At 30.1% G+C, this 14,354-nt stretch overlaps 1 protein-coding gene across 1 annotated transcript; it reads left to right on the top strand.

The window, feature by feature from the left end:
- The first annotated feature begins 3,576 nt into the window (after positions 1-3,576).
- Positions 3,577-14,051, top strand: LOC115877340. The gene is made up of 4 exons (XM_030893487.1): positions 3,577-3,887; positions 7,628-7,779; positions 10,723-10,919; positions 13,770-14,051. The coding sequence occupies exons 1-4, from the start codon at positions 3,731-3,733 to the stop codon at positions 13,978-13,980; spliced, it is 717 nt and encodes a 238-aa protein (XP_030749347.1). The 5' UTR covers positions 3,577-3,730; the 3' UTR covers positions 13,981-14,051.
- The last annotated feature ends 303 nt before the right edge of the window (positions 14,052-14,354 follow it).

The raw sequence follows: 14,354 nt of genomic DNA, 5'->3' as shown, positions 1-14,354 counted from the left end.
CCCATTTAACTTCTTGCAAATAAACAAACTCAATGTCGCATAAGCACCGGCAAAGCTGAGGAATGTTAACGAAGCAGAGGGTAAAGGTAACCCCCTGAAAATCTGTTCTATTCTAATATGTATGTAAGTTGCCTCGCACTTTTATAGCTGCAGGTTAACTAACTACCTAACAAATAACTGCGACGTGCCGGGGATGTTAATGGAAACCGTTTTACGGGCGACAATTTTTGCCGAATAGCAAGGGAATATCTAATAAAGGCACGTGTTTAAGTTCTTAAATTTTTCATATGCTAAAAGCTGAAGCCGGGAGTCACTCGGGTTTCATGAAAACAGTACGCTTATATGTCATTTTTCACAATTTAAATGCTGCATTACTAATTTATTTCGCTATTCAGAGCTAGAAAAAATAACTTAAAATTTTCATTTAATCCAACGGAAACTTTGATTAAAATGATTAACGAAGAAGGAGGTATAATGCTTTCTATGTATTTATGCATTAGAACTTTTACGTTTTGACAGTTCTGTTTAACGGTTACATTGACATACTTGAATAAGATTTCCAATTTTACGGAGTTGTTAGGCTTTTCCTGGGTTTCTTTTTAGGATGTTTTTTATTTATTCTACAAATGGTTTTATATTATACAAATTAACTTAACGAAACGATTGCAATAAATCTATAATAATAAGATTGTTAATTTTTAGATAGCTCTACTAAGGGTTAGTATAATAAAAGTAATTTTATTAGTCTTTTGATTATTTGAATAATATACATACGCGGTTGAATTCCTTAAAGAAATGTACAATTAATGATTTTACGAATGCTTATTCAAGATCATGTCTTTGTCAATTTTACAACTGTTTTATTTTCTATCTCGAAAACTATTAGATATAGATATAGGCTAATATAATATAATAAGGGGTGGTAGATCTCGATAAAAGAAACATATTTTCTCTTTATCGTTTTTAGTCCAAAATAATGGAGTTATTTTATTTTGAAAATTTCCAAAAAAGATGATTTTTTGCTAAAATTTTGAGAACCACTGGATCGTTTCTGGATTTTCTTTCTTGTAAATTAAATTTAATACCCATGTTGCCATATTATCAAGAAATTATGTTTTCAAAAAATTTGGAATTTTCAAAATTTTTTTATCGCGAAAAAAACCTCATAGGCGTGTTTCTGGGGTTGAACTATATTATCAGTTAAAATACTTGCACTTGTTTTTGGGACACCCTGTATAAATAATATTATACAGAGTGCCCCAGAAATAAGTGCAAGGATTTTAAGGGGTGGTAGATCTGGTCAAAAGAAACATTTTTTCTCTTTATCGTTTTTCAAATAAGACAAAATAACCGTGTTCTTTTACTATGAAAATTTCAAAAAAAAAATGATTTTTTGCTAAAATTTTGAGATCTACTCGATCTTTTCTGGATTTTCTTTCATGTAAATTTAAGTTACTACCTATGTTGCCATATTATCAAAAAAAAATGTTTTTTAACTTAAAACTAAAAAAATTTCCATTTTTTTTTAAAAAAGTTCCAAATTTTTAATTTATTTTCCGCAAAAAATACCTCTTAGGCGTGTTTCTGAGACCGCTAGATACTACCAGTTAAAATACTTGCACTTATTTCTGGGACACCCTGTATCAGAGAAAAATTATAAGATATGAAGGTAGTTTCCAAAAATGCAATAATATACCGGGTTTTCCATTTGAAATAAGAAAAATTGTACCACTTTCCTTACAACATTGTAACGCTGAAAAAATCCAAATTTTCAAAAAATGCTGTCACCGGTTCTCCATATACATCTAACGTACTGTTGCGGATCCGTGTGGACTCGACCTAACCTAACTATATGTCCCGCCCTCAGATGACCTTAACATCGCATTAAAGAACAGACACCGTAATGATTCATTCGTTCGAGAAGAATCGAATCCCACTGGAATGGAGTAGTACATACGAGAATATTCGAAACCTTCTCTATACACCTAACGATCTATGGACTATTCTAGAGATCTTTAGCTGTCGGTATAAAAGCCGGCGGCTGTGGCCTAGAGAGGGCAGTTATATAAATAGACGAGTACAGTTAACGCGCTAAAATTCAAAAATAAATTCTTAGTTATAAATCGTTTGTAAATAGTTCTTTAAGTCTTTTATCGTTATTATTTTTGTTAATTATTGTTAAATAAATAGTGCTTAAATAAACTGTGACTTTCTATCCACACGAAACCGACGAAAAACGTAACAGTACCATGGCCGTAAATCAAATGTAATATTCAATCAAATGTAATATCCACAAAAATACAATATACTATAATGATATACAGAAATGGTAATATACTATCTGACAGCATAGTTTAGTATAATAATCACCAAAAATTGTTTCTTAATAAAATAAAGATACCATCCACACATCACCTAACTTTTTTTTGTCAGTGAATAAGATTTTTGAAGTATTGTAGATTTCAATACAACTGAAAAATTTTATTTAATACAATACTTCAGATTTTTTTACATAACTTCATGTTAATTATTTGTATGTGCATTTTGACCAGAATACATTTTTAGTAACCTATTTGTTAGATCTCATGTTCAAAAATTACAGCATGGTATCCACGAGGTATTAAGAGATCTAGAAGAAGACCAAACCTGAGATGGGATCATGGTCCCATCTCAGGTCCCATCAAATTAGAAAATTAGCAAGGATAACTTGGGCCCGCATAGCTAACAATGGGCCCAACTACAAAGAGATTATCTAAATATGAGAGGAACAATAATTTCAGATTTATTTTGTGTCATAGATATGTTTTTTTATATTCAGCTTAATAATAATTTATGAAAATTTCCTTAAATCGTACTGAATTAAAAATTTCATACATCCACGATCTCTTTAAAGCGTCTCAATAATACCGGCAAAACAGTCTTTTGAACTCGATCATTTGCATTTGGAATATTTTAATTTGCAAATACCCGGAAAACTTCCTAACTTCCTACGAGCAATTATTTGAGTTTTCCTCTCAAAGAATTTATTTAAACATCTGATATATTAAACAGATTTTAGTAAAAATTGAGGTATTGTAATATTTGCTTCATATAAATTGAGTTTTATAAAAAAAAACGAAGCATTAGCAATGTGTAACAATTTTTTTTATCTTCCTTTAGGAATCCATCCTCTAGAGATGTATCACCAGCTTTTCCAGAATTTGATTTACTACAACCAAACCAAACATTTTTTTCGAAAAATCCAAAAATTTTTCTCACGAGAAAACCTTACAGACGTGTTTATAGCGTCCAAATATAATCTTTACTAAAAATAATTGCATATAATTGCTTATTTAAGACTCACGCTGTATATAAAGCATTATTAAGTATATTGTTACATTATCCCAAAAAAATTATTTTAACATACACTATAATCCAAAATGATAAAAATAAGAAAAGGTAACAAGTATTCGATAAATATTCTGTATGCATAGAAACAATATTAAGTAAAATATTAAAAACTAAACAAGCTCTTGATAAAAACCTGTCCAAATAAAAAAAACAAATAAAAAAGACAAATTCCACAATAATAACAATATAGTTCAGAGTGAAATACAGTTCATTCACATGTCTTTTATTTCCCTGGTAGACTAATGAAAAGACATTAAAATAAAATACTTTTTAATTGCTTTCAAATTTCGAAATTACATGGTGAATTTGTCAGTTAAATGAAATAAACTTTGCTATAACAATGTCTGCATACGTGGTGTTTTTTGTGTATTCGTCGTTATGGTGTGTGTTAAATGGCCAGGAGGCTGCCGATATGTTTTATGCAGAGCCGGAATTGTTGGATTTGCCAGATCCCCATAAATGTGCTTATAGGGAAACTCATTTAAGATCACCAGCAGGTAAGCTGTGTGTAATATTTTATTCTTTATTTGAACACCAAAAGGTCTAAACTATACAGGATGTCAAAAAATAAATCAAAAAGTTCTTATGTATATAGGGTGTTTATCAAAACTGGCTCACCACTATAACTTTTTTATTTTTTTCAGAAAAAAAAAACGAAATTTGGTATGTTAGTATATGACATAAATTAGGATTGATTCACGTATTCAGTTGTCAGTTCCTGTTTCCTCGGAAATGACTACAACTTTTGATTTTTAAATTATTTTATTATTATTAATCTTATTTTAAATTTCAATCTAGAGTGCCATGGCTGTGTTAAAAACACTAATTTATAATCAAAGAGCCTTGGAAAATAGATCTGACCTTCTAATGTTTTTCGTGTCTTGTCCTGACCGGTTGACAAATACCTAAATCATATTTTAATCATATCTCAATATTGTCAAATGGAACGATAGTGGCTCATTAGCATATTGGAAAAAAGTTTTTTTTACGTATAATTTAGTACCGCACACTTGATATTTCCAGTCAAATTGCCAATATGAACCGGATGTTACAAATTCAAATAAACCATTCTCGAGTGTCATTTTCTATCGAATAAAGTAAAAAATACCGAGGGTGTCATTTAAAAATCAAAAGTCATTTCCGGTGAAAAGCAAGTGACCAAAAACAAATAAATACGTTAACTAATCCTGAACTGAGAATCCTTAACTGAAAAAATAAAAAATTTATACGGGTGAGCCACTTTTGGGAAACCGGTATACAGGTTGTTAATTTGTTTATTACTCGCGGCAAGAGCTTTATGGCTGAAATATGGAAACCTCGGCCCACTCGTCGACAGACGATGCGACGGGACAAGTCGGCAGCTTAGGTTAGTACTCATTTGGAATGTAGGCAGTATTGCCATTCTGTTCCCCAATAAGTAACCGTCCAGTTAACAATCTGTATACCTTAAAAAGCTTGCTGAGGAAGTTACGTGCCCATGAAAGGGTAAATGAAAATAATATACTATATTTATTTTTCTGGACATAAAAAATCAATAACATTAAAAACCGTAAACCATTATCTTTATAATACAATCAGTTGCGAACTATGTTATTTAAAATTTTGTATTCTTACACCCATTTTTAAGGCTAAAGCGAATGGTAATAGTATAACTGAAGGTACTTTCCATCAGAGTAGAGGATTATTATTATGACATAAAAATCTAAGAGTTTTTTGCGTGAGAAAGGTACTCTCCGATTATTTCTAAACGTGAAATTATTTCCAAGATATTAGTGTTTAAATGTTGGGATACTTCAATTTTTTGTATTAGCAAAATTAAGAGATGTAAAAAAATTTTGATTAGTAACTAGTAGGGATTTGAATGACATACCAGATATGATCTAAAAAATATTCAAAAAAAATCCAATTCAGTAATGAAAGTAAAGATTTCTAAGGGTTGTAACTTCTTCAGGAAACATCCTAAAACATGTTACTGCTCATAGGAACTTTTCCTTTTATTTTTATCTGTAGTATCATCCACTAAAGTTTAGTACACTATTTTTTGACACCCTGTATATTCAAATATTTATATTAAAACTACAGAAGTATGTACATGGATATGTATTAATTACTAGTATGTATTTCGATATCTGAGGTGATTAATATGAATGTGTGTGATAAGATAAATCCACAATAACAAATTCTGTTACAACAAGAGATGAGAAAAACTGCGATTGCGATTTTTAAATCGCAGCGACTGTAACCTCCGATCGCGATTTTATTATTTACGAGACGAAATTATTTGTAAAAAATGCTTTTTCTAAATATGCCAATGAGCCACCCTCGTTCCATTTCAAAAAATTGAGATTTGGTTAAAAATGCGATTTGGGCATCTTTTGAATGACCATCGGGACAAGACGCGAAAAACAATAGACGATCGAATCTATTTTTCCAAGGCTGCTTGATTAAAAATTAGTGTTTTTAACATAGCCATGACATTCTAGATTGAAATTTAAAATACGATTTTTTAAACGTATATGCCATTCTATTCAAAGCGTCATTTTCTATCAAATAAAGTAAAAAAATACTGAGGGTGCCATTTAAAAATCAAAAGTTGTAGTGATTTCCGGTGAAACAGAAAGTGGTCGAAATCAATTGAACACGTCAATCAATCCTAATTCATTTCATATATAAGATACCAAAGCTCGTATTTTTATCAGAAAAAAATAAAAATGTTATAGGGTGAACTACTTTTGAGAAACACCCGGTATATTATGATTATGGCCTTAGAAAAATAATATCTTCTCTATAAATAAATAATATCAGAGAGAAAATTAAATCGCAGTTTACTATAATAGACCACAAAATCACAATCGCAGCAAAATCGCAAATCGCAGCTATAGTAATACTGGTTGCCTATAGTAATACTACAGCTATAGTAATATTGGTAATTTTAAAATCGCAGCGATTGAATCGCAGCTTGAGATTTTTGCTCATCTCTAGTTGCATCTCTAGTTAAATGCACACAGAAGGATGTAGAATATTTTTAGAGGGCACAAATTTACAAGAAATGGGACCAATTTTATTATTGACTAAAGATAAAAGTTTAGCGAAGTTAAAAGTTGATGATTATTGCCAATATTTGTAAAATATAATAAAAATAAGCAGTAATTTTTAACACTTTTGTTGTGTGAATCTAATAAAAACAAACAAGTCCTATTCTTTTTCTCATTACTATATGTATTATTCATATACCGGATGCGTCTCAAAAGTGGCTCACCCCTATAACTTTTTTATTTTTTTAGTGAAAAAAAAAACGAAATTTGGTATGTTAGTACCTATATGACATAAATTAGGATTGATTGATGTATTCAATTGTTTTCGGTCACTTCCGGTTTCACCGGAAATGGCTACAACTTTTGATTTTTAAACGGCACCCCCGGGATTTTTTTACTTTATTCCATAGAAAATGTCACTCTGAATAGAATGTCATATCATATGTCAACTTTTGACATTTTTGCATATATTTTATTTGAAATTATAACTTGTGGTTCGTAACGCAAATTTGACTTGAAATACCACGTGTATGGCATCAAATTATTCGTAAAAAATGCTTTTTCCAAATATGCTAATGAGCCACTCTCGTTCCATTTGAAAAAAATGAGATATGAATAAAAATACGATTTGAGCATTTTCTAAATGGCCAGGACAAAACACTAAAAACATTAGACGATCAAATCTATTTTTCCAAAGCTCCTTGATTAAAAATTAGTGTTCAGCCATGGCACTCTAGATTGAATTATAAAATGCATTTTTTTATTGAGCGAGAATGTCAAAAGTTGACATATGATATGTCATTTTATTCAGAATATCATTTTTATCGAATAAAAGTAAAAAAAATACCGATGGTACAGGAAGTGACCAATAACAAATGAATAGTCAATTAATCCTAATTAATATCATATACTAACATATCAAATCTCGTTTTTATCTGAAAAAATAAAAAAGTTATAGGGGTGAGCCACTTTTGTGACGCACCCGGTATACACTGTATCTATGGAATTGTAACTTGTAATGTAAAATAGTTGAATGAAACCTTTGCCCAAGAAACTGTGAATATTCTTTCAAAATTTAAAACTTTCTGTTTAACCAACTTTATTTCGTTTGACTTTATTTCACGATATCTTACAATTAACTAAACAGAAACTTATATTTTCCATCGTGGGAAAACAACCCTAAAGTACAAATCATATTCCAGGTGTAAGCTACTACTTAAGTTGGATGGGAAACAAAGGCAACGAGGATTGGTACGGCGCGCGAAACTTTTGCCGGAAAATGTGCATGGATTTGGTGTCGCTGGAAACGAAAGTCGAGAACGACTGGATTAAAAACTGGATAGAAAAACTTGGAGTAAGTCGTTTTGCGTATTAAGAAGTTTGTATTGGACTATAAATAAAGCACGCTTTTGAAAAAGAGATTATTTTGAAATTAAAAGTTTCGAGGCTTGGCTTTATTTTCTCGCTTAATATTTACCTACTTCATTAAGTTTTTTTTATTTGAGTTTACATTAGTATTTGCAATCATATTTACGTTTAGATATTAAAAATGTTACATTAAAATTTTAGTAATAATTGACAATAGAAGTGCTGTAGAAAAAAAATCTGAATTTCCTTCTTAAATAATACTCGTATAAAACTAGTAGGTATATACAGGGTGTCCCAGGCTGAGCGCATTAGAAATTACTAGAGAACTACAATATCTTGATCGGAAATTTTTTGCACGTCATTGTTTCACAACGAGATCTATCGATTTAAAATATTTGCAATATGGTGGCACTTCCTGAAATACGGGAAGGTGATGGCAACTTTCTTATTTGAAATGGGTAAGTAGTCACATTTTTTATTACATAACTAAATTCTATGTAAAATTTTATGATTTTTGGTATCAAACACTATTAGGGAATGCAATCCCGCACCAAAAACTCAATCCCGCAAACCCGCGGGATGAAAGCAATCAATCCCGCGGATCCGCAAAATTGCGGGACTGTAAACAATAGTCATACATTTGGTCCCAAATGGTACAAAAGGTATTGTACATTTTGCATAGGCCCACAATATATTGATATAGCGTGTATATTAAACTAGCTGTACAGAAATTTGGACCGATGTATACAGGGTGTTCAAAAAATATATTTAATAATATAAAAATAAACTAAAATTTTATTATAATTTATCTACTTATTTTATAAATAAAAATATTATTCTGATGTTGAAGTTTTTTTAACTTGTGTTAGTTATCTGCTTTTAGATACACTCTATATCAATAATTTTTTATTAAAAAAATTAAAAAACCGATCAAATCGATATTTCTAATTTCAATACATATTGATAAAAATTTCGATTTTTTTAAAATTTTAAATTTGCGGTAAAAAAGATTCTTGATCAAATTTTTACACTTTTATAAAACACCCTGGATACGAGAATTCGGTAAATATATTTTCGAAAACCACATAGCATCTTAATCACAATAGATGCATCTAATACCTGGTCCAAACGGCATCCCAAAATCTTCATTAGTTCAAGAGATTCAACTTTAAATTTACCCTAAAATTTTGCTTGTTCCGACAATTATGTCTGGCAGTTTATTTGACGAAATTGTCCACAAGTACTAGTTAAACGCTTTTCTTCATTTACACACATACGCCAGAAAAAAATCTAACAACTAACCTGTTTGTTTCACTTATTTTTAATGGCCAAACGGTAAGGGGAATCCCCCGGGTTGCGAGCGTCGACGCATCTGCCCGGAACGAAGCGATTTGACTTTGATCGAGATCGATTCGGTTAATCAGCAATAATGTGTCGATCCCGCGGATCCCGCGTGGTAAATCCCGCAACTTTGACCCCGCGGAATCTCATAGGGATCCCGCATTTGCGGGATCCAGCATTTGCGGGATTGCATTCCCTAAACACTATGTACCTAAAATTAATCGTTTTTGAGAAATAAAAATATATTAAATTTTTTTAGAGGAAAAAAATCTTGCCCCAAAAAAAAATTGTATAACCTAAACGTCAAATTTAGTAATTACCACAGCCACTGTGACATAAATAGAAGACGTAAGCTATTTATTTCAAAAATTAAATTGTTCGAATGGCATATAATATTGGTCGTCCATGACATCTATGGAATTGAGCGATTAAAAAAAATAGCACAAATCATTTTTTTCAAATGGAAACTTATTTTTTTATTTTACTAGAGAAAATGTCTTTCAATTCGTTACTTTTTGATTATACATGTTCCTTTGTTCTTATACCCAAAATAAATCGTTTTTAAATTACTTAAGATTTAGTTTTAAAGCATATATTTTTTCTTGATTTTAACCAGTGACTTTAAACGTCAAGCGATGTAAAACCTCTTGTACCCCACTGTCCATGTTATATCGTGACACTTCGTTTTGTTACAACCACAGCATTTCATCGATCGTCATTTTCAAGCCCATTTTGCTCCGTTTTTTTTTTCGATCATACGTATATAATATTATTAGTAATATCAACTATTACATTAGATATGATTAACGAGCAGAATATAGGAGAGAGATGTAATAATATAAGAGAAAATATAAGAGATATATTTTCATAAATAAATACACTCTATAACGTATTAAGCAACAATATTTATAATATGTAAATTTCAAATAATTAGTTTTCTGACAGAAGAAAATAAACTGGCTGACTGTTTGACATTTAATGTCACAGAGAGCTATGTAGATAAACTCAAGAAAAATATACGCTCTAAAACTAAATCTGAAATAACTTAAAAACGATTTATTTTAAGTATAGGAACATGTATAATCAAAAAGTAACGAATTTAAAAACCTTTTCACTAGTGATATAAAAAAGTAGGTTTCCATTTGAAAAAAAAAATTATTTACGATAATTTTTTAATCGCTCATTTGCATGATAGCTACGGCCTATGTCATATGACATGCAATAAACGTGTCTTATCTATATGTCACACATGTGGCTGTGGTCACTAAATCACTAAATTTGACGTTTAGGCTATAAACATTTTTTTGACAGGCAGTTTTTTCCTCCAAAAATTTTAAATATTTTTTTTAAGCGATTGATCTCGTTGTGAAATAATGATGTGCAAAAAAATCTAGATGTTGTACTTCTCTAGAAACTTCTCATTTACGCTCAGTCTGGGACACCCTGTATAATAATACATAACACACTTCGTTCAGAGAGATAATGAAATAGAAAATAGTAGAACATCCGAAAAAATAACCACCAACTTAAAAGATATATGACAGTTACTTGGGACATTGAATTTAAATTATTTTTCCATTTGCTTTAGATTGATGAAGTATGGACATCCGGTAGACTATGCAACTTTAAAGGCTGTGAACGAAGTGAAAGTCCCCATTTATACCCATTGGAACTTTATGGTTGGTTCTGGTCAGCTACTGGTGTTTACCTGCACCCCACTGATGACCCTTTACATACCGATTGGTCTTCTGGTGGACCATATTTCTTATCTCAACCTGACAACAGGTAACGTATTTGTTCTCTATGAAATGCAGACAAATATTTATATATTTTCATTTTTATGATTTTGTGTCAGTAGATTTTATTATTTGATAAAATCTAGGTAGTTATAACATATCCAAACATATCCAAACATATCCAAACATATCCAAACATATCCAAACATATCCAAACAATCCAAACTTGACAAAAGTTAGCTATTGTATACATTTTATCTACATTTTTAGAAAATATTAAATACGTCAAAAAGCTTACATTTTATCATATGCTTCTGTAATAAAATCTACCTAGTTTTTTTCCTAGAATCCGGAAAGCAATTAATATACAGTGTTGTTCACCACATACGACACGGAGTATTGTAGCTAAACCATTAGATTTTTACAAATTGTAAGTTTTGGGTTCGTTGAAGGACTATTAGAGCTACAATTTAAAAATATTTTTACAAGATACAGAGTGTCCCAAATAAATAAAAAATATCAAAGTTGTATTTTTTTAAATGGAACACCCTGTATATTAGTGCATTTTTAGTTTCTACGATTAAAATAAAGGTAAATTTGATTAAGGTTTATTACACTTAAACCTTACCGTTTATGAAATATTTTCAATTTTGTGAAATTGCAGTATAAATTCTAAGGCTTCATTTCTCCGAGGGTATCAAAGTTTTTATTACTAAATATTTACTGAAGTTTATTTATTGATCAGTTATTATGTTGCAATAATAAAAATTATACTACCTTACAAAGAGTGTCTAAAAATTTATTTTATATAAGTACTAGCTTTAAACGGCAATTCTTCTTCTTAAAGTGCCTTCTCCATTCAGTGAAGATCGGCAATAACCATGGAAAATTGCTGTCTATTTTTCGCTCTTCTCAGCAAAGTATGTGAGTCGTAAGTATGTGATCGGCAACAACCATGGAAAATTCCTCTCTATTTTTCGCTCTTCTCAGCAAAGTATGTGAGTCCAGGCCTGTCCAATCTCTGATGTTCTTCAGCCAGGAGCATTGCCGTCGTCCGGGTCCGCGCTTTCCCTCAATTTTACCCTCGATGATGAGCTGAAGGAATTCATACTTGCTATGTCTCATGATATGGCCCAAATAGGCTGCTTTCCTCTTTTTTATTATGTCGAGGAGTTCTCGGTCCTTGTTCATTCGATATATATAAACGGCAATAACTTGTTTAATTTAAATGGAACACTCTGTATATTTTATAAGAATCAGATGCACAATTTAATTGTCTATCAAATTGTATTAGACCACTTTTTAACTATCCCTTCAAGTTTTCATAGAAAATGCATTTTCTTACAATTTACACCTCATTTATCAATATACCCATGGAATATTGACATTTTAGATTTTTTTAAAACAACAAATGTACAAAATGTACAGGCTAGTAATATTATCGTTCTTAGTAAAACGATAATATTACTAGCCCATTTGTATGCAAAAAGAAAACTATTTAAATCTTTATAAAAGAGTATACCACTAATTAAATATACCACCAGTATTTCCGCCCAAATACTAATTAATTACATATTTAATTGTGTTCGTTAATAAATTATTCTAAATAAATGTGGATTTGAATCAGAAATCAATATAATAATAAGTTATGAAAATGAACGTCTCTGTTGTTATAAATAAGCATTTGTCAAAAATAAAATATCATTTTTAAGGTGTTAGTTTTTTACCACACTGTCTAATGCACATACATAATTTAGTTTTTTAGTATTTGGAGCAATTATTATTAATCAACGCAAACAGTCAATTAATGTAGTTTGAATACTGGAATCATATTAATTGGTCCTCTTTAACAAATATTTAAACAGTTTTTTTAATGAAATAAACGAACTATATCGACAATATTAGTATCTGTACTCTTTAAAAATTTGGTACATCTTTAAAAATAATCTAAAATGTCAGTATTCCATGGGTATATTGATAAATGAGTTCTAAATTACAAGAAAATTCATTTTCTACGGAAATTTGAAGAGATAGGTAGAAAATGGTATAATACAATTTGACACAAAATTAAATTGTGCATCTGATTCTCATAAAATATACAGGCTGTTCCATTTAAATTAAACAAGTTATTGCCGTTTAAAGCTAATAATTATTTAAAATAAATATTTAGACACTCTGCATAAGGTAGTAAAATTTTTATTATTGCAACACAATAACTGATCAATAAATAAACTTCAGTAAATATTTAGTATTAAAAACTTTGATACTCTCGGAGAGCATTAAAATTTATACTGCAATTTCACAAAATTGAAAATATTTCAAAAACGGTAAGGTTTAAGTGTATTAAACCTTAATCAAATTTACCTTTATTTTAATCGTAGAAACTAAAAATCTAATAATATACAGGGTGTTCCCTTTAAAAAAATACAACTTTGATATTTATATAGCTACAATATTCCGTGTCGTATGTGGTGAACAACCCTGTATAGAGTGTTCTATTATAAAAGAACACATTTTTGGTGCGTAATTTTTTGAAAGATACCTTGTGGAACACTATACAGGGTGGTCCAAACTGTATTCCAGAAACATCGGCAGCATATTTTACAGATAAAAATAAGTAAAAAAGTTCGTATAAATGTATGTCCTAAAATGCTTAGTTTCGGAGATACAGGATGCAGAAGTTTCATTTTTATTTCGATTTTTTTCAAATAATTTCTTAGAATAAATTTTAATAAAAACACTCGTTCTTCTCAGAGCCTCCGCGTAGTATAAAATGCGTCACCCAGTATTATCTAGCAGAATAAAATACTATGTAATTATATTTTAGCTTAAATGGAAGCAATATAATTTTTCTTTTAAAGTTAATTGCATATAATAATATCTATTTTTCGTATTATAGAGAATTTCAATACACTGGAAGAGTTGAGGCATGCATAGCTATCATGAACAACAAATACAAGGATGGAATTGCATGGCACGATGAGGTGTGCGATTTCAAGAAACCTTTCATATGCGAAGAGAATAACGTGATGATGGAATTTGTTAAGAAAGCTGTACCGAGTATGTTTCTACATGAGAAATATGGCGTACCTGATCCTGATAACTACTAAAGTAATATATTACTTTCTTTGACTCAATATTGTGACTAAATTTGTGTGTAATAAATGTGAACAAACTTGTACTAAGCATTTGATTTGCCTGAGAGAGCTTATGTTTGTGTTAGTAGGCCTTTAAAAGGACTCCCGCATCGAAAAATTAGATAGTTATATGAATCAACAGAAAAAATACCTAGCAATGATGTATTAAACAGAGATCCACCGATGAAGGAAAAACAAAAAAGATGAAAATAAAATTATTAATTAAAAAAATCTTTTTTTAAAGCAAGTTTTTATTTAAATGCTCGAAAATGATGAAAACAAAATATAAATTAAATTAATTCCCAATTTATTCCATTACACAGTTAATAAAACATGATATAAATTCT

The sequence above is a fragment of the Sitophilus oryzae genome, unplaced genomic scaffold, assembly GCF_002938485.1.
Source record: "Sitophilus oryzae breed Bouriz unplaced genomic scaffold, Soryzae_2.0 scaffold_1443_pilon_pilon, whole genome shotgun sequence".
In the NCBI taxonomy this organism is placed as follows: domain Eukaryota; kingdom Metazoa; phylum Arthropoda; class Insecta; order Coleoptera; family Curculionidae; genus Sitophilus; species Sitophilus oryzae.
This window is presented reverse-complemented; position numbering and strand designations above follow the sequence as displayed.

Bases quoted from the DNA above. Each gene is read 5' to 3' on its own strand.
- LOC115877340 (XM_030893487.1), top strand. From the start codon at position 3,731: ATGTCTGCATACGTGGTGTTTTTTGTGTATTCGTCGTTATGGTGTGTG. The intron at 3,888-7,627 runs GTAAGCTGTGTG...ATCATATTCCAG, and splicing joins TCATTTAAGATCACCAGCAG to GTGTAAGCTACTACTTAAGT. The intron at 10,920-13,769 runs GTAACGTATTTG...TTCGTATTATAG, and splicing joins TTATCTCAACCTGACAACAG to AGAATTTCAATACACTGGAA.